General features: G+C 33.5%; 2 protein-coding genes across 7 annotated transcripts in view; one reads left to right on the top strand and one right to left on the bottom strand.

Annotated features, from left to right (window-relative positions):
* The window catches only part of LOC105202859 (RAD50-interacting protein 1), a 141,699-nt gene that overhangs the window by 67,685 nt on the left and 47,803 nt on the right, over positions 1–26,211 (top strand). For all 6 annotated transcript variants that reach the window (XM_039450920.1, XM_039450919.1, XM_039450916.1 and 3 more), the window contains 2 exons: positions 9,152–9,377; positions 16,739–16,904. In XM_039450920.1, the coding sequence (XP_039306854.1) occupies positions 9,152–9,377; positions 16,739–16,904 (392 nt within the window). The remainder of the gene's footprint in view (positions 1–9,151; positions 9,378–16,738; positions 16,905–26,211) is intronic.
* The window catches only part of LOC105197099 (WD repeat-containing protein 81), a 374,845-nt gene continuing 358,350 nt past the window's right edge, over positions 9,717–26,211 (bottom strand). The window contains exon 21 of the mRNA XM_039450912.1: positions 9,717–9,870. Coding sequence (XP_039306846.1) covers positions 9,835–9,870 — 36 coding nt within the window. The 3' untranslated portion in view covers positions 9,717–9,834. The remainder of the gene's footprint in view (positions 9,871–26,211) is intronic.

Genomic DNA, 26,211 nt, shown 5'->3' with positions numbered 1-26,211 from the left:
TGCGTCGTTATAATAATTATTTTTATTTATATACTGATAAATATTATATACAGAGTGTCCCATTTTAAAAAACGCACCTTGGTGATTCTTCAATGAAGCATTTTCAGCAAAAAAGTTTCAGACAAAAATTGTATGGTTTCGAGGAGGACATAAGATGGTGTTATTAATTTAACCTTGAATAGTTGCTTGAAGGTCACTTTCAATTTTGTAAATGGATCTAACTTTTTATTGCATATTCTTGTAGCTTATCCCGAAGCCTATCTAAAACACTATAATTAATTGTTTTTCCAATAAGTATTTTTTGAGTTACAAGACTTGAAAGTTACAGTATCACCGGCATTAGCATCACTCAAGTGTACCATGTGAAGGTTGCCCGGTCAGATTTACACCTCTTTTATGTTCAACCTCACTTTTCTCAAAAATTTGACGTGATAGAGCAATTTGCTTTTTAGGTTCGTGTTTAGCGCGCAAAAATACATGGGAAATTGTAACTTTTATTTAAACAATGAAAACCAGTGAAATATTGATCGTGGTGTGGCTACATTGAGATTAACTTGGTAAAAGAAAAATGTACGGCGTTAAAAAAAAATATATTTTAAAGCTAAAAGTTGAGACTTTAAAATGGCATAAGTGGAAATAGAAAAAAAAATTTATTTTGATACCAAAAGTTATACATATGTCAAATAACGTTGTTTTTGACACCTTTAACCTCACTTTTCTTAAAAACTTAACGCGATGGAGCAATTTGCTTGCCGGATTCGTGTTCAGCACGCAAAAATATATTGGAAATGATAAAGTTTATTTAAATAACAGAAAAGAAGTCTAAAAACGGAGGCCTCTGTTATTGATTGCTGAAGTAATTATGTACACGTTTTTTAAGTTTTGTACTATTAAAATAAAATACTTGCATATTTATGTGTTAAAAAAGGTGAGTATTAAATGTAGAGAGTATGAGATTTTGGTTTGCATGATATACAGAGTGTTTGAAAATTCCTGGATCTCTTAAGTATTTGAAATGTTTTTCCAGTAGGTATTTTTTAATTTATGAGGTTTTTGAAAGTACAACCGACTTTAGCAATATCTAAGACATACCACGCAAAATTGTTTGGTTGGTTTTACATCTCTTTTGTATGTGCGTGCGCGCGCTTGCGTGAGTGCATGAGTGTGCATGCACTTGCATTTTCTTCTTTTGTTTATAATTTTTAATTCTTTGTCTTTTGTGTTCTGTATCATCTATTTTTTTCATCTTCACTTTTTTGTCTTGCTCTATTTTCTGTCGTTTTATTTATATTTAGCGTCATTATCCGAACTTTGAAACATTCTTTTTGTAGAATTTTTGGCGTTGCGGAGATCAATGAGAGTGACACGTGTGCATAATAAGCAGATTTCGAATCCGTAGATCTGGAAGCTCTACTCTCTACAGCACATGTATATATTAGTACTGTAGATTTCAAGCTTCATAACTTAAAAGATAGTAGGAAAACCGTATTCACACTTTAAATGTTTAAAGAATCCGGGAATTTTCGGACACTATATATTATACAAATCATAATCTCATACTCTCTGCATTTTTTTATTTATTTTTATTCATCTTTTTTTAGCACATAAATACGCAATTAATTTTATTACAATAGTATAAAACTTAAAGGTACTTGTATGATTACTTCTACAATCACTAAGAAAGCCCTATTTTTTATAACTTTTCCTGGACATTTGTGGGAAAATAATTATTATTTTCTGCTTTTAGAGGATCCTAGAAATAGTTTTCAATAAATAACTTAGATGTACAAGACGAAAAATTGTTTCTTTTTAACATACTTCTTATAATATACTTTTAAAATATATTTAATTTTATCTCTCAGGTACCTCATCTTATTTCACTCGTGAGACAAGATAGAGAGGCATGCTTTTTTTTATTTTTTTCTAATAAAGCTTTTCATTCTCTGAAGAGTTTATTATTATTTTCATGTTACGGCAGAACTTTTGTAAAATTTTATTTTTTGGAGTTGATGAAGGACTTTCAAAATTTCAAATAATTGAATCTCGTCAAGAGGGCTAATGAGAGTCGGCGCAGGTATAGGTGCGCAAATGTTTATTTTTTGTCAACGACAATTTCCAACGTGTTACTTTATATCTAATTACAATAATTCCGGACGTTTCGACTCATATTGAGTCACCTTCAGCGCAATATATATATGAAAAATAAAAAATAAAAACTCCTCATCAGTCAGCAAAACGGGAGGACATCGCGTCACCGGCTGTTTGCCAAATCCGCTGTGGCATCTTCCCCGTGACAGTGTCGCAAGAAATGACACTTTTCCATTCTTGACTAATGAGGACAACAGAAGCCTTGGATAGGATTTAGTCTTGTAAGAATAATTATGATTCTCTTGTCACTGTATACACTCGACAACGGGTCATGCTCTCTATCGCAAGTCAGAATGTATACAAGAGAATCATAATTATTCTTACAAGACTAAATCCTATCCAAGGCTTCTGTTGTCCTCATTAGTCAAGAATAGAAAAGTGTCATTTCTTGCGACACTGTCACGGGGAAGATGCCACAGCGGATTTGGCAAACCGCCGGTGACGCAATATCCTCCCGTTTTGCTGACTGATGAGGAGTTTTTATTTTTTATTTTTTATATATTGCGCTGAAGATGACTCAAAATGAGTCGAAATGTCCGGAATTATTGTAATTAGATATAAAGTAACACGTTGAAAATTGTCGTTGACAAGAAATAAACATTTGCGCACCTATACCCGCGCCAACTCTTATTAGCCCTCTTGACGAGATTCAATTATTTTATTTTTTGCCAAACTGTACACATTTAAATTGGAAAATAGTGTTTTTTGAGAAAAAAAATTTTTGTTAGAGAAGAGGGTAATACGACCGTTTATTTTATTGAATATCAGAGGTGCTAGCGATGTCTAAGGGAAAAAAGAGAAAAAAGTTAACTTTTTCACCAAAAAGTGACAAAAAGTGATGATAAATAAAATTCATAAAATACATGGTAGTATCTTTAATTATCATTTTAAACGATTTTAATACACAAATAAAATTAAAAACAATTTAAACACGTATTTATTTCTACGAGAAGAAAAATCTTTATACATAATTTATTTTTTGGTATTACATTTAGTACAAAGGAAGTGTTTGCTTAAAATAACTCAAGAATAAATCTAATATGTATTTTATGTACTAGACACGAAAATTTAGTACACATTTTAGAACACAGTTCATCTTTGGTGTCATATTTCATTTTAAAAAACGAAATAAAATTAATTTGATGAATAATAAAAAATAAAGAGATATCTAAAACGTCGAAAACTTATGATTTAGTGGTATGATATATAGGTATTAAATATTCCTTTTAAATTTTTATTCACTCTCACGTTGAAACGAAAAAAGTTGCTCCTCTAGGCTTTGTATTTATGAATAATTAAATTTTTTTTTGAAACACAAACCAGGTCTTTAAATTACAGTGAAAAAGTTAATGTAAAAAATTGCACTATATACATTGTATTCCGGTATGGCAAGCTAAATTAACTTTTAATTTAGGCACTAAGATTCGCTGTAACTAACACAGACATTCTAATTTTGTGTTTTGATTTTGTAAGTCCGATATGAGATTATTGTTTAATGTTTAACTTTTAATGTTTTAACTATACCTAATTAAATTTCAGTATGTTAAAATAATTCATTATCGAATATATTTTTGCAGAAAATAATACAAGGAAAATTGAATTGTGTTATTCAGGCGCGGATTTACGTATTTTGCCGCTTGGGGCTGAAAAGTAGTAGCCGCCCCTTGTACAGTGAAAATTAGAATTTTTATAAGAAATGCATAACGCGATCTGAACATGATGATTCCTAAGTGTAACAACTTTTAACTTAACAAGTCTAATGCCTGTGTAAAATAAATTCCAAATGTAACAGCTTTTAATAGGTTAATATTAGGATATAACTTGTCAACTTGTATATACAGGGTGACCCAGAAAATCTGCCCATGCCTTCATGGGTTGATAGAGCAAGTAAAACTGAGAAGAAAAGTCCTTTACCATTTTTCGAAATTCGCAATAGTTAACGAGATAAAAATTAATTAAAGTCGGCGAATGAAGGCGTACTTTCCCTACCCGCCGCGCGCGGGATCGCCTAGCCGTCACCAAGCTAGGACCAGGCGGCGCGGCGAGGAGGGAGTAAAGTAGCAACTACCGCGCGTGGGTGGGACCGCCTGGCTGTCGCCGAGCCAAGAGCTTGGTGACGGCTAGGCGGTCCCGCGCGCGGTGGGTAGGGAAAGTACGCCTTCATTCGCCGACTTTAATTAATTTTTATCTCGTTAACTATTGCGAATTTCGAAAAATGGTAAAGGACTTTTCTTCTCAGTTTTACTTGCTCTATCAACCCATGAGGGCATGGGCAGATTTTCTGGGTCACTCTGTATAATATTGCAAAAAAACCTACGCGCATTATAATTGATTATTTATTATATTAAATGAATTATTAAATACCACTCAGAGTGTGGCGAGAAGGCTGCACGATAGGACTTCACACTCCGGTTTTTTGTTTTTTTTTGTTTTCTTGTTTTTTAATTTTTTTTAATTTTTTAAAGTTTATTTTTTTATTTGATTTTATTATAGTTTAATTTTTAATTAAAATGTTGATTTTGACAATAAAATACTTGTTAAATGAAGGTCCTTTAATTGTGAATTACTTCTTCAATTATTACTTATTTTATTACCTTTCTACGCGACTGAGCATTAGCAAATGAATCAATTATATCATCATAATTTATACGTTTTGCGATTTCTGACTCAATTGTAAGAACTGCTGAATAGTTGAGATGTTCATCACACATCGTAGATCGGAGATAATTTTTGACGCGCCGTAATACTGAGAAAGATCTTTCTGCTGAACAGTTTGTTACAGCTATGCATAAGAAGATTCTAAGTACGATATTAATGTAAGGATATACTTCTTGGAGGCCTTTATCGTAAATCATTTTGCAGATCTCTCGAATAGTGCTTGGAGGTTCATTTAAATTTTTTAAAAATCCAAAGAAATGGAGACATTCATTTTGAAACGATTCTGAATCTGGCAAGTCTTCTTTGTATTCATTACTTAATCTGGCAGCATTTTTAGCAATAGTTTTATCATCCATTGTAATTTCTTTAGTTAAAAAACCAAAACTCGTGCTTAACTTTTCATAGACTGCTTTTCGACGTTCTAACTCTGCAACTATTCTATCAATTATGACATAAAAAGTATTGATTTTAAAGTTTTCTCGCCCAATAAATTCGGTTTCAAAATTTCGTGATTCATCGTCTTGGAGTTTTCTTATCTTTTTTCTTTTCGATATATCTTCATACTCTGTAACAAATGATTTTTTAAGAGCAGCATTTTCGTAGGTATCAAAAGTTTTCCTAATATTAGGAGTACAAATGGAAAACCGCCGTTTTTTGTCAAAATTTGAGGATTGATTGTTGAAAAATGGTTACATACTTATTCTTGAAAGTATTGTCCATCGCTGGCCACTACTTTCTCCCACCTTTCGGGCAGCATACGAATCCCGCGTCGAAAAAACTGCTCGTCTTTTGCGGCGATCCACGAATCGACCCAGTTTTTGGCCTCTTCGTAATAATGGAAGTGCTGCTCAGCCAGGCCATGCGCCATTGATCGGAACAAGTGGTAATCTGAAGGGGCGATGTCAGGAGAATACGGCGGATGAGGTAAGACATCCCATTTCAATGTTTCCAGATAGGTTTTAACGACCTGAGCAACATATGGCCGAGCGTTGTCGTGCAGCAACATCACTTTTTCGTGTCTTTGCTCGTATTGTGGCCATTTTTCCTGCAATGCTCGGCTCAAACGCATTAGTTGTGTTCGGTAACGAGCTCCTGTGATGGTTTCAACCGGTTGCAACAGCTCATAATAAATCACCCCGAGCTGGTCCCACCAAATACACAGCCTGAGCTTCGAGCCATGGATGTTTGGCTTGGCCGTCGATGTTGATGCATGGCCGCGGTAGCCCCACGATTTTTTTTGCTTTGGATTATCATAATGGATCCACTTTTCATCGCCGGTTACAATACGATGCAGAAAACCCTTCCGTTTTTGCCGTTGGAGCAGCTGTTCGCACGCGAAAAAACGCCGTTCGACGTCTCTTGGCTTTAATTCGTATGGCACCCAGTGTCCATGCTTTTGGATCATTCTCATGGTTTTCAAACGATGTGAAATAGCTTGTTGAGTCACGCCCAATGAATCTGCAAGCTCCTGTTGCGTTTGAGATGAATCTTCATTCAGTAATGTTTCCAATTGTGCGTCTTCAAACTTTTTCACCTGTCCGGGACGCTCCTTGTCTTCTACGCCGAAATCACCACTTTTGAAGCGTTGGAACCATTCTCGACACGTTCTTTCACTAGTGGAAGCCTCACCATAAGTTTTTACAATCATTCGACGCGCCTCAGCCGCAGATTTTTTCGAATTGAAGGCAAAAAGTAAAACTTCCCGCAAATGACGCTTATTGGGCACAAATTTCGACATTTTCGATCACAAAAAAATATATAACGCCGATAAAAATTCACAACTGCAATGATAAGGAATTGTTGCCAGATGCCCAACCTTACATTAAAAATTTTTAATCTAACGTTTGGCGCCAGCATTTACCGCTGGCGCCATCTACTGGAAAACGGCGGTTTTCAATTTGTACTCCTAATACTTTCAACATAGTTTATTAGTGAACCGTATAGTTCTGCTACAGTATAAAGATCAATGTTAGCTGCTTGGAGCTTCTTGCTAGAAAAATAAAATCTCTGTAATAAATTATCCCGTACTGAAGAAAGAATAGCTGTTTCAAGATGTTGTAGTTGTCGGAGGATACCTGAAGCTTCACATCGAGTACAAGATATTTCTGTTTCATCTTCCGCAATTGATGTAAGAGCCTCAATCACTTCATTCCAATCTTTATTAAGACTCTGACACGCGTCATAACGGGCTGACCATCGTGTTTGTGACAAGCCTTTTAGAGTTCTGTTTTCACGTTGTGTTAAATGTCTCTGTAATATTTCCCAGCGATAAGTAGAACTTGAAAAAAATACATACAAATTTTGAAGAAGAAGAAAAAAGTCATTACTTTCTTTACAACAACTTGCTGCATGTTCTCCAACTAAATTCAGGGAATGAGCTGAGCAGGGAGAGTATACAGCATTTGGAGAAATTTCATTAATTCTAGCTTGTAATCCGGCATATTTTCCAGATATATTCATGGCATTATCATATGATTGACCTCTACAATTTGCAATATCGATATCAAAACCCACAAGCACAGTGACAACAGCATCAAAAAGTTTGATTGATTTATGACCAGCATTCGGAACAAAACACAGAAACCTCTCTACAGGATGTCCATTTTCCAAAACATATCTCACAATCACTGCAAGTTGATCAGTATGAGATATGTCTGTACTTGAATCTACTATAATAGAAAAATACTTGGCACTCTTTAATTCTTTAATTATTTGTTTTGTTACTTCTTCAGCCATTAACGAAATGTTCATATGTAGTAGAAGATAAATACGAAGTGTGGCCTTGACCTGGATTACCGTACTTAGCTATATGCTCTGCCAAAAAAGGATCGAATTCAGAAATAAGTTCAAGACACATTATAAAGTTACCACTGCTTGACGAACCAAACTTCTCGATATGACCTCTTAAAGGTAAACCTGTAGTTTTCAAAGCACGGACAGTGGCTACAACCCGTTTTAAAACGTTGCGCTAGTACTTTTTCTCTGTGTCTATTTGACAAGAAAAATGTGTATCAATTTTTCCAAGAGTGTTTGATCTCATTTTCATTTCTAAAACACACGACTTGTGTTCAAAAGAATTCTCGTGATTTTTCAATGCATCATTGCCATGCTTCCAGTCGTCAAATCCTTCTTTTGCTATTTTTGTAGTTCCACCAAATAATTGACAAGGAACACAAAATACTGAACCAGAACTTTCTGAGTACATTAAATACGATCGCTTTACTATTTGGCCATTGACAAGTTGGGTTTTAAATAAAGATTCATTTAAATATCGATATTGCTTACCACAAAGTCTCTTTGAGCGGGAAAAATCAAAATTTTTATCATGAACATGATCTTGGTTAATTCCATGCTGCAAAACGTATTTACGTGTAGCATCGTTTATTACCCATAAAGCTTTACAATCACATTAGAATTAACTGCCAAATTATTACTTTGATTGATATTAGTAATAGAAGACGAAGTAGTTGGCTCTGGGGACTTTGAGGTGAAATTAGAATTAGGGTCTATGTCACAAGCTGTTGGTACAATTTCTTTGATATTATCCGAACCAGTAATGGGAAGGAGCTGTTTTGAAGAATCAGGAATGGAAATGGCTGGTTTTTCAAAGTTACTTAGTTGATTAACAACTTTCGGTTGATTAAAGAAACTATCAATTTTAAGAGTTTTTTCTACGATACTACGTTCTCTCTCAGCCTTATCCAACTTACGTTTCTTGTACTGACTTCCACTTAACCGTATTCGTCCGTCACTCATGTTTCTTATATAATATTTAAAAAAAATTGGAGGCTGCGACAGCAATCTAATGCAAATTATAAAAAAAGAAGTAAAAGGAAAAAAAACGTAAAAAACTGCGATTAATAACTAAAATTTATATATACTAATCAAGAAATTTATTTGATTTTAAAATACAAAAGATAAAACATAAAATATGAAACACAAATGGATATAATATTGTCGCACGCTAATTCTCACGTATCGTAAGTATCGTTGCCGATTGCCGGCCGCCGGGCTCGATCTCATATATGTAATAATCGAGGTCTAACTTCTATTGCGAGATAGGGTTTCGGTGGGCACGACACACCGCGGCGTACGATTGAACCTCAGCCGTATGCCGCCTCTGAAACGCGGTCCTGCGGCACGACGCGCCGCGGCATGACATACTGCGGTGCGTCGTGTCTCCATATTTTGCCGCCCCTATATTTTGCCGCCCTGGACTATAGCCCATTAAGCCCCTATAGTAAATCCAGCCCTGGTGTTATTTTTCAATTGACTGAATTTAATCGAATTCCGATATTGATCATTGGAATTATATTTCTTGTCACTAATTATATTGTATTAATAGGTCGAATTTATGCGTGCTCTAGTTCAGCTAGCCGTTGAAAAGCTTCATTCCGAATTGTCCATAGTGCAATACGACGATACTCTATTTGCACATTTAGTAGATGAAGCTTTAGGATTTGAAAGAGAGTTGCGAGAAACTTTGTTATACCCTCAAACTCAGCCAGCAACCATTTTCGTTCTCACGCAAGCCCATATTTTTGTAAAATGGATAAACATGGAAAAAAAATGTGAGTATGAAGTTCAATGTTGGATTAATCGATTAATTTATTAATTAAAATAATCTTTTACAAAATATACAATCATGATTAATGTAAACTCTAAATAATTAATGAAATTGATTATTAAACAATTTTATGTAATTAACTGATTAAGTTTTAACTTAACTAAAATAATTAAAAATTAATAAAAAAACATAATTAATTAATTTAATTAATTATTACATAAAAAAAATACTGATTAAAAGATTATTTTAATCATTAATAAGGGAGCGTTATTGTTTTACAGACTAAAAATAAAACTAATTTTATGAATGCTTTTACAGAAATGCAGATGATTAATGAAACTTTATACATTATAATATATATTTTATTAAAGCTTAGTAATTTTTTTAAATCAAAATAATGAAAAAATTGTGATAAAATAGTTATAACAAAGTATACACGATATGTCCGAGCGCGCATAGTCTTATGATTTCCGTAAAATTTCTCGACACTTAGTGATCTGAAACAAAAAATTAAATAAGATTATTAATCTACAGATCAGGGTTATCATTGGAACCAGAACGATAAAAAATATTTTTTAATAATTTTAAGATGTGTAAAAAATGCACTTGAAAATCACCAAAAAATAGACAATTTAAAAATCAAGGGCTAATGGGAGTTATAGCGCGGCTGATAGTACGTATAAAATCTTTTTATTCAAATTATTTAAATATTCTTGAACGTTTCGGTCCCACTTCGAACCATCCTCAGGTTAAATAACGATTACCCGTTAGAGGTCATATTCAATACGATTAATGAGTGTTTGAGATTTCTGATACATAAAAAACGCTTCATCAAACGACTTCAGATTCTCTTGAAGTGAATACTAAAAAACGATGGTTTTCTATACCTTACATTGCAGGTATTTTGGAGAAATTCAAAGTTGTATTTAGAGACTTAGATGTTAATTTAGCGTTTTTTAGTCTCAACAAATTTAATAAATTTAATAAATTTATAAAAACGGGTAAAGATTCTTTCCCGAAGAAGACTATAAAACATGTAATATACAGAATTAATTGTAAAGACTGTTCTATGTAGGATAAATTGGAAGAACTCTAGGAACGCAAATAAGCGAACATCAAAATGATATTCGTAAAAATACCATTAAGCATTCAGTTATTACTAGGGCGCGGATGTTTGTGCATAATTCTGTGTCGCGCTCAAAGATCGCTACGTGCGAGTAAATTGAGTGCTCGCTGCATTTCTTGAGAAGACCCGATGGTTGCTAATTTAATAAAATCAGAAACTGCTAATAAATTGAATCCGATTCTGTGAACACACCATAAACATTTTCGTCAATTTTAATTGACATTGCCAATTTTTTGTGAAAAAATTTTGGCATTTTGAAGAAATGTGTTTTCACGTAATCTCGAATTAATACAGACAATTTTTTCGTGTTTTGTTTATGTTTATGTTTACATGAAGTAGGCCGCAGCGGTTCTGTGTCGCGCGCGACACGGAATCATGCACGAACATCCGCGCCCTAGTTATTACCATACATAGAATGCAACACAGTCATGACTTTGATTGAGAAAATGTAGTTATTTTAGATAACGAAATGTTTTAGTGCAAATGCCGAATTTCCGAAATGTTACATAAGTTGCATTGTTAAATGCAAAAGAATGAATTAAATTTACAATTTGACACGGAATTTTTACACCACGATTACATTGCCATTTTAAATAGCTTATTTTGAACTTAATTATATTTCTGTAACGATTTTATTTGTATATGTAAGAACTGACATACTCTATATCTATTTATTTTGTATACGTGGTGCGTCTTAATGTTATTGAGTTTGAGTCTCGTTCCCCACGATCGAGCGACGTGTTCAGTGACAAAACGTTGACTGTTGAAAACATTCACTTACATATCACATCAATGAATGTATTTAATCCTTTCGTCCCGGAATATAAATATTGATGCTGGTACATATGTGTACTTTTGGGACGAAAGGGTTAATTTCTTAATTAGTGACTGCGTAACGGTTATTGAAGAATTTTGTTATCGCGTACCTGTCCATGACATTGATCGGTGAGTCCTCAACGTTTTTTTCGGTTGTCTTTTGAGATAATAACATTCAATATTTCTTAATTTTAGACTTTGTTTATCCCATTGGTTGTTACTGGTCTTTTTAACCACGTGCCAACGCAACATCTTGGAATTAGTGAGAGACTCCTTGATTATGTGACGGACAGTATTATCTTGATAATTTTTGTTATGCTGAGGATAGTCCGAAGTGAGACCGAAACATTCAAAAATATTTGTCGGCCGAGTAGGCAATGGCATTTAAAGTAACAAATAAGAAATGCAACAAATGCAACAGACAAGGCCACTTCGCAAAAGACTGCAAATTAAAGACAAAAAGTAGTGAAAAGGAAGTCCGCTCTTTCAAGTGCAACAAGAAAGAGCACTTGGCGAAATCTTGAAGTGAAAAATATAAAGAACAATGCAGCATATGCAAGAAAACTAATCACAAAGAGAAGGACTGCTATTTCCGAAAGAAGAAAGAAAATAAAGAAGAAAAAACAGGGAAAGTAGCATTTATGGCAACAGAGACACAAGTAGAAGACAGTTGGATAGTGGACTTAGGCTCTACTTCAAATATGACTAACAGAAAGGAATATCTAACAAACCTAAAAAGAATTAACTCTACAATAGGAGTGGCGAAAGCTAACGAAACGATGACTGGTAGGGGATCCGGATCTGTAGAGTTTGAAAGCTGCAAACTGAAAAATGTTCTGTATGTACCTGATCTGAACACGGATCTCTTGTCCGTACATGCTATCACAGAGAGCGGAGGCAAGGTGTTGTTTGATAAAGTGCTGATTAAATATCAGGATAAAACAATATTGAAAGGTCACAAAACGGAGAACCGATTGTTCAAAGTAAAACTAAAAGCAACAGGCAAATATAAATCATATCTAACAGTTACGGCGAACTCAGTGGCAATTAGATGGCATTGGAAACTAGGCCACATCAGCAACGAAGGGCTCAAAACTTTTCAACAGATGAGTGAAGAAATCAACCTGACTGCGAAAGATCTAGAGGAAAGATGTGAGAGATGTGATCTGTCAGAAAGCGAAACAGACCAGAAAGAAATTCAACAACTCAAGAGTTAAGGCTAAGAGACCATTGCAAATTGTACATACCGATCTGTGTGGTCCAATCGATCCTCAAACGTTAGATGGAAACAGATATATAATTACTTTTTTGGATGACTTCATTCATTTTACAATGGCGTTTTTAATAAAAGCTAAGGACGAAATACCAAATAAAATAAAGGACTACGTGGAGAGAGTGGAATCGCACTGGAATTTGCGAGTTTCAAAACTCAGATGCGACAACGGTAGAGAATACATCAACACCGAAGTAATCGAGTGGTGCAAAAGTAAAGGCATTAATCTGAACAAGACAGAATCGTATACACCGCAGCTAAACAATAAGGCGGAAAGACTGAATCGAACATTGACGAACAAAACAAAAGCGCTGCTCTTCGATTTAAACTTGTAAAAGAAAATGTGGAGAGAAGCACTATATACAGCAGTCTATCTAGTTAATCGTTCTCCCACAGATACGCTAAAAACCACTCCCTATAAAATGTGGGAAGGCAAAAGGCCAAACCTGAAACATCTACAATTATTTGGATGTGAAACCTATGCAAAGATCTTGAAACCGCAAAAGAAGTTAGAAGAAAGAAATCAAAAATACATCTTCGTTGTCTACGCTTCCGCAGATTGTGGGACACAAAAAGAAGAAAAGTAAAAATAGCTAGAAATGTCAACTTCAACGACAGAACAGAAATTTGTAGGTTTTGAAGTCACGATGAAAGAAAGTATTATAAAACTATCTCAACAGAAATATGTTAAGAAAATGATCTCTCAGTAAGGAATGGAAAATGCCAAATTAGTAAAAATTCCTATTCACCCAGAAGAAAAACCTAAAACAGAACCTAAAACCGAACACTCTATACAGAAAGACAATGGGAGCTTCTTGTATGCCTCAACGAAAATCTGACATAGCATACAGCGTCGGATTCTGCAGTAGGTATGTGGAGTCACCGACTCAAGAACGCATTGCAGACTTAAAACACATACTGAAATACTTAAATGGCAACATTGAACAAGGAATAATATACTGTTGTGCCCGTTCGGCCGAGCTTGAGAAGCTGGCCGAAGGAAGATCTATTGATCGGACAAAAGAAGCGCGGCCGGCTTTTGTTCTGTTCTGGACGCGTAGCTGTCAAGCGACATTTGGATAATTCCGCTTCCAGTAAATTGTATATAATTACTTAATTAAAGTCAGTGTTCTTTTGTACAAAAGAGAGAGTGTAGTTATTTCGTGCTGTGTGCTCGCGCGAGTGTTTTTGTGTGCTCATCCCGGACGAGCCCCCAAAATGTTACGCTCGTCGAGACGAGCACACAAAAACACTCGCGCGAGCACACAGCGGTGACTGCGGGAAAACATTTTGGACGGGTAAAACGTCTCGTCCACCTAGAGGCACCGGGAAGGAAGCAAGGATCCAGGAACATTGCCGAGGAATTTACGAAGCACCCCGAGGGGGCTCACAGGTTGTACCGCCCACACTGTCCCTTTTGTTTGCAGCCGAACAAAAACCTTGTCTGTCAGAAATTAATTTTTCAGGAACGGCCAATTTACGATTCCGCAGGCGGAAGTTGTGCGAAGCTAAAAGGCAAAAACGAGAACGAGGCAAGATTGAGAACCGTGCAGAGGAGACATCACGGGCCTGAGGCGGCGGCCATCCGTCACTGAAGATAAGGTCGGCCGATATCAGTTCCCGGGAAAGCTGAGGATCACCTGCCGAATTTGGGCCTCGCGCGCTATCTACGTCAGTAGCTCAGAACGATAGAATAATGTGCACACCACCAGGATTTAGCCGCCTGATAACAGCCAATGCGGAAGCGGCAGCGGCGATAAGTGGGGCGCGACACCGCGGGCCTCCCGCAGGATCGAAGATCGATGCTCACTTGTGCTGTGAGCGTGTCCCGAGCCGGAGAGCCGAACACCAGAGGTCCAGTAACGAGAGGACACAGAAAGAGGTTCCGTGCCGTGCCGAAGGGTGAGACGAGCGTAACTCACGTATTGTAAAGTCACCGATTTCGCGATCGAGGACAAGTGACGTCGCGACTGACAGGATTAAGTAGAGTCCACTCGTATTCGCGTGTAATATTGTAAGCGTAGCCGTTGTTATAGCCGCGACGTTGCTCGCCTGATCCCGCCGTATTAATGCAGTTTCTTTAGTTTTGGTATTCGCGCCTGTATCGCCACAGTCAAGCCGTCGTTGTGTCGTAAGTTTATGTAATTGTACATGTGTGAGTTTTGTCGGATTTTGCGGGTTGAACGTAGCTCGGTTACGGTAGTAGCGATGAAAGAAAACGCGAGATCTTTCGGCTAGCTTGTGCATGACTCGCTTCGCGGAATTCCGCCTTGATGTGTGCACCTTTTCCCGCGGCGACCGCCTCGCCGAGGCGATTGAATCATTACGCTTGAAATTGCCGTACGATGTTGTCCGATTACTGAGTCGCTTCGCGTAACATTCCGCGAATCTGTACCGCATTCCGCACGCTGGTAAACCGCGTGCGAGGCTTTGTAGTTTACTAACCCGAAAACCCCAAATATACGTTGTTATTCTCTTCGTTAATTCTTGCCTCGTTATTCTGCGATTCTCCCTCGCTCCCCCGATCACCACCTGCCCGCACCGACTCCCGCGCCTCTACCGACTTAGCGGGGAGCTGCCGGATGATCGTGTCGTCACCGCTCACGGTTAGTACGTTAAGGTAGAGTCGCGAAATTAATGAGTCGAAAAGAGTGGCACGCTCTCTCGTGCCTGGCGTCCAATTTCGTCCGCTAATAAGTATTTGAGAGAATTAAATACTGCGTTCCTGAGACTCGCCGTGAGCGGACGACTGAAACTTGTGTCAGGTGCGAAAAAACATCGTCACAGTATATACACACACACGCACACTCACACGCATACACACACTCACACACACTCACTCACTCACTCACTCACTCACACACACACACACACACTCGTACACACGCACACACACACACACACACACATACACACACACTCACACGGTGATTCAAAACGATATATGTAAAGGCAAATAACCAGGCCATAAAACTATCAAGTTTTTCCGGACTGAGATTTAATCCAAGTAAATATTTAGAGTCTCAATTTTAATAAAAATTTAGTTAGAAACTGAAAAAACGTGTATTCTGTTTCTAAATTTTTTTTTAGGTCAAAACACTGATAATTTGTGGTGCCGACCAAGAAATTTTTTTAAAAATTAGGATCCAGAAGCAGTTTAATTTAATTTAGTTATTCTGTTTGTTATTATATTAGGAAAAATTAATTGTAAACCTAAATCAGGAAACAATGTGAAATTTAAAAATAGATCAAATATTGTGCTTATGTGTGTGAAATATTAAAAAAATATTCTCTTACTGGTGAAATATACTAACAATATACTGTAACTTAAAATGCATATTTTTTTACAAAACAAATTTTATATCTAGTTCATTTCTTTATTAGTTGAATAAAAAAAATGCGTTTAACATATTTTGATTAGCCTACTCGTGAGTACATGTGTACAATTGTTTGGAACATGTTATTATTTTAGCATTTAAAAACCCACAACGACCTATTTGTAAGACCGTTACAATAATTATTGTGTTAAAACTTTGAAAAATTTGATAAGCGCTCAAATTTTGACCTGCTGTTTCGAATATTAAGTTATAACGTCTGTAATTTTCCGAATTTTTTGAAAATTTAAGAGATTAGATATATTTTTAAAAGACGCATTTTTATAAAATACAACAAAAAGTCAATGTTTTTAATCCTCGAAACGATAATACTCCCTTAAAATTTTTAATCATTTTAAAACTTATATTTTTAAGAACAATTACAAATTTAAAGAATGTATTTGTCATAATTAAAAAAATGATATTTTATATATTATATTAGTTAATATCATTCAGCTATGTTAAACAATGATTACAAACGATCAATAAAAGATAAATTTTTTAATCAGAAGTAATTAATAATCTCCAATCAATTGATTGAATTAATCACAATTAAATACAATTTATTTTAATTAAATTAATTTGTTGATTTATAATTTAATGCCTAAAATTTCTTTTAAAGCAAATAAGAAATTCTAATCACTTATTATAATTGAGAACTAAATTTTTAGTTATAATTATTAATTGATAAATTGATTTAATTTTGCTCCACACTGATATGAAGAAATAATTTTGTACATTGTACACGCCTCAAATATATGTTCTCTGTTATTCAGATGCGACTGAAAAAATGGATGCAATATTAAACTCGAATACAGCATGGGAAAGACTAATGGGCCACGATATAGATGACATGAAAGTCACTGAATGTGCAGATGCTTTTCTCACGCTTCTTACCACAATTTCTGATAGATACAAACATTTGCCTCAGCCTGGACATAGGTAAAATTAAACGAAATTGTTAACAATGGTGAAAATTTATCTTAGAATTTTTTATATAATTAAATAAAAATTTATTATACTTAAATGTTAAAACTTTTTAAAATGTCATAATTTTATAATTTTTAATTGTATAGTTTTATAATTTTTTATAACACTTTTTAAATTATTTGTACACGTTAGAACACTCTTCAGAAATATTAAAATAACTGCATTTTTGTTACCACTGTCTAGAATTCTTTACTGAAAAGTATCAGAACCCTTAAGATTTTTTTGCATATCATGAAAAATTAAATATCTCATTGAAAACAAATAGCAATAAAAGTTTGCAAAAATACATTTTAACATAAGAAGATAGGTCTTTGAATCTGTCTTTCATTGAATCTGCATTTCATTACAATTTTGTGAAGTATATAAAATTGAAAACTGATATTTTTACAATATTTTTTTATTTACTTTGAAGTATCTTTATCTCTATGAAACATCATCAAGACTTTTAAAAAATTGTTTTAAAATGGACTTTCTAAATTTTTAATTACTTTTATTAATTAACGCGATGATGAGTAAGAACTCATTTTTCATAAAATATTTCTTAATTTTAAAACTAAAGAGTTACGGAATAAAAGAAAAAAAAAGGTTATAATGCGGTTTATTTATACTATATAACTTTCCTATATTGTTAACACCAAATAAGAGGTGACGAAATTATGATGAAGACGATCGCTTCTTGCTTTCACAAATCGTGTCTTTTTAAGTTATTTCAAGCGCATGCATATTTAAGACAGCGAGAAGTCAATTTTTTATCTCACTTTCTTTGCACACTTCTCCACTTCCAAAAAGAAGTTGTATTAACAATATAAAAGTACAGATATGAGTATATGATTGCATATACATACAGTTACATATATGATTTACACAAATATCTTTTAAAATTCTGTTGTGCCCCTTGCACGTCATTAAATATATTTTGGGATCTTGTAGTGCTCAAGGAGTTGAAACTGAAGGAGGTTTGATAGATTTGCAGTTAATTTTTCAAAATATGGACTATTTTTACCTATTTTGTCATATAACTATTATATATGAAATATAACGTGGTGGAGAAATTCAATTGCAGTTAAAATTAAGTATGCCGTTAAGATTTTATTTTAACCCTCAAAAGAAATTTTTGGTGTTGGCTATGGTTAATATTGCCTTGTGCCCATAGGACGTGGAATCGTTTACCACACGACGGAAGTTAGCGCGGCAATCAATCAATGTTGGGTAGTGTTTATCTTCTTCCGCGCGACAGAAAATATGGTTGGCCAATTTTGTTGCGCGACAACCTTTGCCGCGTCTTGTTGACACGAGGCAAAAGATATTCATAGTTAAATATGAGGTAAATTGCGGAAAGCTACGAATTTGATCATTGACAATTTAAAAACTAGCTTTCAATACATTTATTTCAACATGATTTAATTTTTAATTTTTATTTTGAATTTATCAATTTTTATATTAAATTTATATTTAATATCATGACTTCTATATATAAATTTTTGTACCAATTTAGAGATTTTTTTAGTTGTGATATTCACTATATTTAATCCACCATTTATTTCGAATTTGTCAACTTTGACATCGGATTTGTATTCAACCACCTAAAATAATGGTAAAACAAATAATGGTTAAAATAAATGGTTAAAATAATGGTTAAAATAAATGTAATTGAAAAGTAATTGATAAATTGTCAATAATCGAATTCGTAGCTTACTGCAATTTACCTTGTATTTAACTGTGAATGTCTTATTTACCATGACCGACATAAATTTCCTTTGAGGATTGAAAGTTCTAACTATGTATTTAATTTTGATTGCAGTTAAACTTCTCCAGCACGTCACATTTCGTAGTTATAATATGGCAAAGTACGCAAAAATAGCCGCACGATGGAATAATTTAGACAGCGGATTTGAATTCAATAGTCAAATAACTATAAGACACAGTTGGTTTTGTTCTGGGGTTCAAAAAGAAGTCATTTTTTTTGTACCACAGTATTATCTACAAATAAATGCACCGCAATTTGATGCTTGTACTAATTTTTACATAGCTAAACGAATTGTAATTCAAACTGTATTTAACAATCAGAAATAATAAAGAATTTTTTACCAAAAAGAAAAAAGCTACAGCAAAGTGTAATTAAAATATTTTAATGTCAGTTTAAAGCTTAGAAACTCGGACTAACGAAAACATAGTTAGAATTTATCAGTCATAACAGGGAATCCTTGAGCAGTTTATCACCGATTTTAATGAAATTTTATGGGTGTGTAGTAATTACTCATATTTTTACCTAGTAAAGCTGTTTGTTGCGAAACTTAGGCATTTTCGAAAAAATGACGATTAAATATTTCCAGCATCTGTACCAGTATTGTTACAGAAGAACGATTGCCGAATAAGCGACGCAGCGTGGGACGTTAGAACGTCGACTGGTACACTTTGAATCCCAGGTTCGATCCCCGTGAATGAGACTTTTTTTATTTAAATCTTATATTTTTTAATTGTTATATATAATTAAGGGGCAAACCGCTGAGGGCATTTGGTGTACAGACTTGAGGCATTATTGGGCATTATTTAAGAATTAGTAGGCATTAGTGGGCATTGGTGAGCATTAGTGGACATTGGTAGGCATTAGTGGACATTAGTAGGCATTAGTGGATATTGGTGGGCATTAGTGGATATTACTATGTATTATTGGGTGGACATTGGTGAATATTATTATATATTATTGAGTTTTATTAGGTATTAATTAATATTATTATCATTTTTAAAGAAATTGAATACAAATTTCAGTTTATAATGATACTTTTCCTTTATTTCATTATGCCGTGCGCTAAATATCGACTGAAATACCGACTGAACATGCCAAATCTTAAGTTAAGGCTCTTAACCTAAATTGCGCTATTTGCAATTATGGCGTCACATAAACTCGTTTCTAAAGAAGAGGTTTAGGACGCATAATTTTAAAAACCTCCATTCGCGATTATGTTTTTAACTTCTCAGTCGCCTGTTACAGATGGATTACATTCTGCTACACAGATACGAGATTTACATTCAGATTATTATAGAGTCCGTTTGGAGTGCGGACCCTGTAATCCTTGTGTGCGGACGTATTTGTCCGTTACAAAAATTTGTGTAGGATTGCTAATGCAATCATCAAACTTTACCATTACTAGATTTTTGATTCCGATTTTATATTTTTGATTCCACTATTATTTGTATACTGGTCGTATTGCTGTCGCACGAAAAAGTTTGTATTTTCAGAATGTTAAAAAGAATTTACAGTGTCATATGTTAAATGCAATTTATTTTCTAACCGAAAATGTAATCTCACATATTTCTTTATAATTTTATGCAGTTATGCTTTTTTATTACATCTATTAGAATTCAATCTTTATTCAGTAGTAAATGAACATTCATTTTTAAATTTTCGTTTGTAAATTTTTTTTAGTGTCACAACTTATCAATAGTCATACGAAGCAATCAAGGAAGCAACTTATTGTTAAAATTATTTTACAATACATTTAAGAACAACACAGTATATATACTATTGTAATTAACAAACTATAGTCCACGGTTAAAATATTATTAGTACAATTAAAATAAAATTAATATATATGTAAGCTTATGTATATATATAAATTATACTAAACTATTATTTAAATATTTATATTTTATAGATGACAGATACAAGGAAGATTTTGAAAAAATACCTCAGGATTTAAAGCAATCGACCTGTTTAGATGATTTCTTTACAGAAGCCTTAAGTTTGAAAATGCCTACAATTTTAAAAAATTTATTAATAACTAATGCTTTTAAAAATGATACCGTTATAGCCAATATAAATGATACTAACTTAACAGAAATTGTTTCATTTGCAAAAAACAAGTCACATAATATCATAGAGGATTTGCCAAAATATTGTAATCTGTACTAGAAAAATCCTTTATTTTTTCAATTTGTGTACAAAAATTATTAATAAATAAATAAATTATTAGTAACTATAAACGTTTTAGAAATTATGTGTAAAGTAAAAGAACTGATAAAGAAACTAAAAAAAACATGAATTAATTTTATCAAATTTATATTTAACTGAAATAAGTACTTTTCAATCATTTTCTGCAATAAGTAATGAAATAGAAAATAATTTATTGTTATCTCTCTCTTCTGGAGGCTAAAACTTTTTCGGAAGTCTTTCTCGGACCTTGCGCACTTGTCTGGTGACTTCTCTCATCTTCGCTCACTTCGACTACTGTGCTGCGTGTTCACAGATCTCAATCGGGAGATGAGGTTAAGGCTCACAAGGAGAGGACGTGGAAATAATTATTTATTATTTTAAATATTACTTGAATTAAAATTCCCTTAAAATTAAATTTAAATTAATGTCTAGAATGTGATATTAAATTAAATTTGCATATTAATATCACAAAATAAATAAACATAAATAAAAACACTCATTAAAAAAATTATTGCTCACCTCTGGGAGCGAACCCGGATCTTATGATTGTAAAGCAAGCACCTAACTTACGGAGCCAACTGCACTAATTGGAAGGAGAGTTACCGGGAAGGCTTATACGGCGCGCTGCGGTATGGTCAATTTTCAAAATTTATTACTCCGAAACTAAGGCCTATTCAATCAAACGCCGGGAGACGTAAACTTTTTTTCATCTCTAGAATAATTAAAAAAATTCGAAATCCCAGAGTGAGTCACCGCGTTTTTCCCTTGTCAGACGCCTTATGAACTCTTGCATGCTGTTTATATTTAATTTACGGTGAGACGACCACGTCTCTTATCTGTACGAGACGCTGGACTGGCTCACTTCGAATAATCGAGAAGCTTATCTCACTTGCACCCTACTCTTCAACATCCTCTCTTCTGGCTCTTCTTTTTATCTCGCCACTAATCTCCGTTTCATTAACAGGGCTCGTGGCGCGTCTCAAGCTTCTCCGCTTGACCTCGACTTGCTTTCCTGCCACACATCAATTTTCCAACGGTTCTTCCTCTATTTCTCTCCATTTTTCTAGAACTTCTTTCTTGACAACATCAGACAATCCGCCACCATTACCTCATTTAAACAGGAACTCTTTGTTTATTTGAGCCGGGCTCAACCGTCCTAGATCCTACAGACGTGCACGCATGTAAACCACTTACTTTCTCCACACTCGGGTACGCTGTATTACGCCGCTCTCTCTGCGTTAACACATTTGCGTCCTTATCTAATTTTATTATCTTATTTTCGTATTTCGTCTTTTAATTTGTTATTTTTGCTTTCTTTCTTTATTCTTGTGTTTCTGTTGTTATTTTATTATTTTAGTTTATTCTGCGCTAATTATCTATTATCTGTTACTTTGTTTGTGCTATACCTTACACCCTCTTTTTGTATTATAATGTTGTATCTACTGCTTTGCGTTCTTAGAGAGCTTTTATTTTTATTTTTACTTTTATTTTTAATCTTACTTTCTACCTTTATTTTTCTTGCGTTTCTGTTATTATTTCACTTTATTCTGCACTAATTATTATCTGTTACTTTGATTTTATGATAACTCATTCTCTTTTTCTGCACTACAATGTATCTACTGCTTTTGCGTTCTAGAGGGCCTGCCCTGGAACGCCAATAAACGCTTTGTCTGTCTGTATCTCTCTCTCTCTCTCTCTCTCTCTCTCTCTCTCTCTCTCTCTCTGATGAATTCTTTTTCTTCAGTGACATATACCAGTGTATTTACAACTATTTCTTCAATATTCAAATTTTGTGTATATCATGTATAGAAACTTTGAGTTTTACATTTTTTCTTGTCATCTCTAGGAGATAAAAATATTCTTGAAAGATTATTTGTTATAGTAAATTTGTTTAATTTTATATGATATATTAAATCTTTAATGCTAAAATTAATAACAGTTCAATTTGTAGAAGTTACATCTGCTCATGAAGTATCAGCTGTTTGATAAAGCTTTCCACATGTTTGACTACTAAAATTTATAGAATGAAACATTTTGATCTTGAAACGTTGGTTATTAAAACTAATTGTTTGATAAAACTAAGGTACCCGAACCGAATAAGGCCCACCTAACTTATTTTATTTTTTTAAATTCTATTTATGGAGATATTAAAATAAACTTTGTGAGAATAAAATCTTTATTTGAATAAGTACCACAAAATACAAATACATTTCTTTAATAATATCTTTAAACAAAGAAAAACAATTTTTTTTTTTAAGTTTGACATTGGGCCTTATTATAATCTTATGTGTTTAATAAGGCCCAAATCGAAGACAAATAAAAAATAATAGAAAACTTAAAAGTTAGACAAAATTTTTATGTAATAAAATGTAATATTTTTTCATGATTTTTTGTTTAAATTGAAAGTAAATTATCTTTGGAAATCATCTTTGGTATACGTTTTTAAAATTAACATTGCCTTATATCCCTTACAATCTTCTTGGTTATATCAATGGCTAAATCTACCACTTAAAATAGTAATCACTTAATGTTGCACAGTATGTGAAGACGGTTGTAAAGAATATGAGGCAATGTCAATTTTAAAGTCTGTTAATTTTTCAAGTTAAAATAATTTTTCAAATTTTCATGTTAAATTTTTCATGTTAATTTTTCAAGTTAAAAATCTGTTTAAGAAAGAACGTGGCAGAATGAACCTGATGGTTGATCTGAATTTCTGTCACGTTATTTCTTGAACAGATTTCTAATGACCCTCTGTGCTTTGTAATTTAAAGCTTTTTTTCGCGAGCTGCAAGCTGAAGAAGTTTTGCGTGTAGGAGTTGATAAAAATTCTTCGAATGGCGTTTTTGAAACAGGCGACTGATTTTCCTTATTTTCATTAAAGCGTTGGACTAATGGAAACATCTTCATTATCACAGACTCTTTCAGTTGGAGTTTGATCTTCTGTCGTTGAATGCTCTGTTAAAACTGATGGAGCAAAAGCAGATTCTGGTATGGCTTCAGGATTAAATGGATACAAACTCACAGCTCTAAATCCATTTATTATATTTGATTGAGTCATACATTTTGACCATACTTTTGAAAATACTATATTGAAACTTGCTTTATTGAATTTTCTATCTGGATGCGTATCTTGATATTTAAAAAATTCCTGGTCCTAATGATGTTCAAAAGACCTATAAACTGATTTGTTAAGTGGTTGTAATTCATGGGTGGTGTTGGATGGTAAACAATAGAGTTCAATGTCGTGCTTTTCAGTGATTTCAACAATTGTATAATCAAGATGGCAAGTCGCACCGTGGAAAACAAGTAGAATCTTTCCAGCAGGTTTAAAAGAAGCAAGGTGATTTAAAAATTTTATAAAAAGCTCAGTAGTCATGAAGCCTTTTTCTGCCATGCTTATTATGCTTCCTAGTGGTAAATTATCAGTAAATTCTGGCTTTTCACGTTTACCCGTAAAAATAATCATAGTGGAATCACATTACCTATAGCTGACACACAAACAACTACTGTGACACTTTTAGCGTGTTCGTTTGCGATAAAATGAACGCGTTTATCACCTTTTTGAGCTAAAACTGTTGGTTGATGATGGAGCGTCAATCTATAACCTTTTTCGTCCACGTTGAAAATCCTTTCTGACTTATGTTTAATATCTAGCTCTATCAGAAGACTGTTAAGCTTATTAAAGTGCTCTTTTACAATGAATTTATTCAATTTTTGGGCACGAGCTTGGTTAAAAAATTGTGCTTTTCTCTTTGAAATTTCAGGGTTGCGTGTGAAAAATGCTTTAAGCCATGAATTACCTGCTGTACACTTTATAGCGTTAAATGTATAAGAAATTTCATTTAATGTGCAAAATTTGTAACATCTTTTTAGTTATAGGTATACCAATTTCTGCCATTTGTAAAATCCTCTGTGATAAATCTTTCTCCTGTTCTATAGTGAGAGTACTCTTCTGTCTAAGACGCTTTAAAGATGTGCCAGATTTTATATGATTGCGTAAGGTTCTACGAGGAATTCCATATCTTTTAGAAATATCTCTTTGTGAGAGCTTGCCCCGTTCAACTGCTTTAAGAGCTGCTTTTATAGACTCTGTGGTCTACTTAGCACGTTTCTTTTTAGTCTTGTCCATAATATCACTTACAACAAAAGTAATAAATGTGACCGTTATGTATCCAGCAAAATATTAGCAAATTTTCTAGTAAGTTTAATTAAAATATTTAGCAAATTGTCATTAATTGTATCTACATTAAACTTGTTTTGCTAACAAAACGTAACCTAACCTAACTTTTCAGGTTATTAACTTTACACGGGTTGTTTTGTTACGCAAACAGATTTTGTTGTACATTTATCAACAATTTCATTGAATATAACGTTTCATTTATTTTATACATGATTTTACATAAAATTTAGTACCTTTTTGTCAATGGAATTTACAGTACGGAAATTCGTGTCTTTAACAGATTTGTCTAAGTGGAGACATCTAATAAGGCCCAGTCGCCATTTAAGTGGGCCTTATTTGATGAGTATGAAGTTTCTAAAAAATACATTTATTCTAAGAAATTGATGTATAAATTTGATGTTTTCTATAATTAGAAAGTTTAATAACATTGTAATATGTCATAATAAATTATAAAATAATGTATATTTAATAAACTTTTTGAAATACTTATGATCTGTTTTAGCGGATTTTTATAAAAACGGCACAAACATGCATTTTGTCACAATGTTTATTTAGTACTGAAGAAACACGCGGTTGTCAGTTTTAATGCTCTAAACTTGTTCTTACCGGTGTTATGACACATCTTTTAAGCATACAGTTTAGACATAAAACGCCTTTTTAAACAGTAAACTCAAAAGTGGGCCTTATTTTGTGCCTTATTTGGCTCGGGTACCTTAATTATTAAATTGTGTGCATTTAATTCTATATAAAGATAACAATTGTTAATTAAAAAGTAATTTTTTATTGTATAAGTCTTATTTTGTTTAAACTATGCTTTCCATAGTTTTAGAAAAAAAACTAATACCGTATGTAATAAACTTGAGCACTTAAAACTGTTGATTAATATCTAAAAAAGAAAAATAATATTATAAAATTCATTACATTTAAATATGCAGTTGTGCCATTACTATTGGTAACTTGTTTTAAATGACTGATTATAGATGAAAAACACATTTTTGCTCCTGTGAGATAATTCATTTTATCCTTTTTTTTTAAGTTAGAAGAGAGATGTTAGAGGATGTTTATGTTTTGAAACATTTTTTTACTCAGTTACTTTAATAAGTAATGAAGATAGTCAACAGTTGTAATAAAATAATCTCATATTA

The sequence above is a fragment of the Solenopsis invicta genome, chromosome 6 (assembly GCF_016802725.1).
Source record: "Solenopsis invicta isolate M01_SB chromosome 6, UNIL_Sinv_3.0, whole genome shotgun sequence".
Lineage (NCBI taxonomy): Eukaryota > Metazoa > Arthropoda > Insecta > Hymenoptera > Formicidae > Solenopsis > Solenopsis invicta.
Note: the sequence above shows the minus strand (reverse complement) of the source record. Positions and strands in the feature narration are given on the sequence as shown.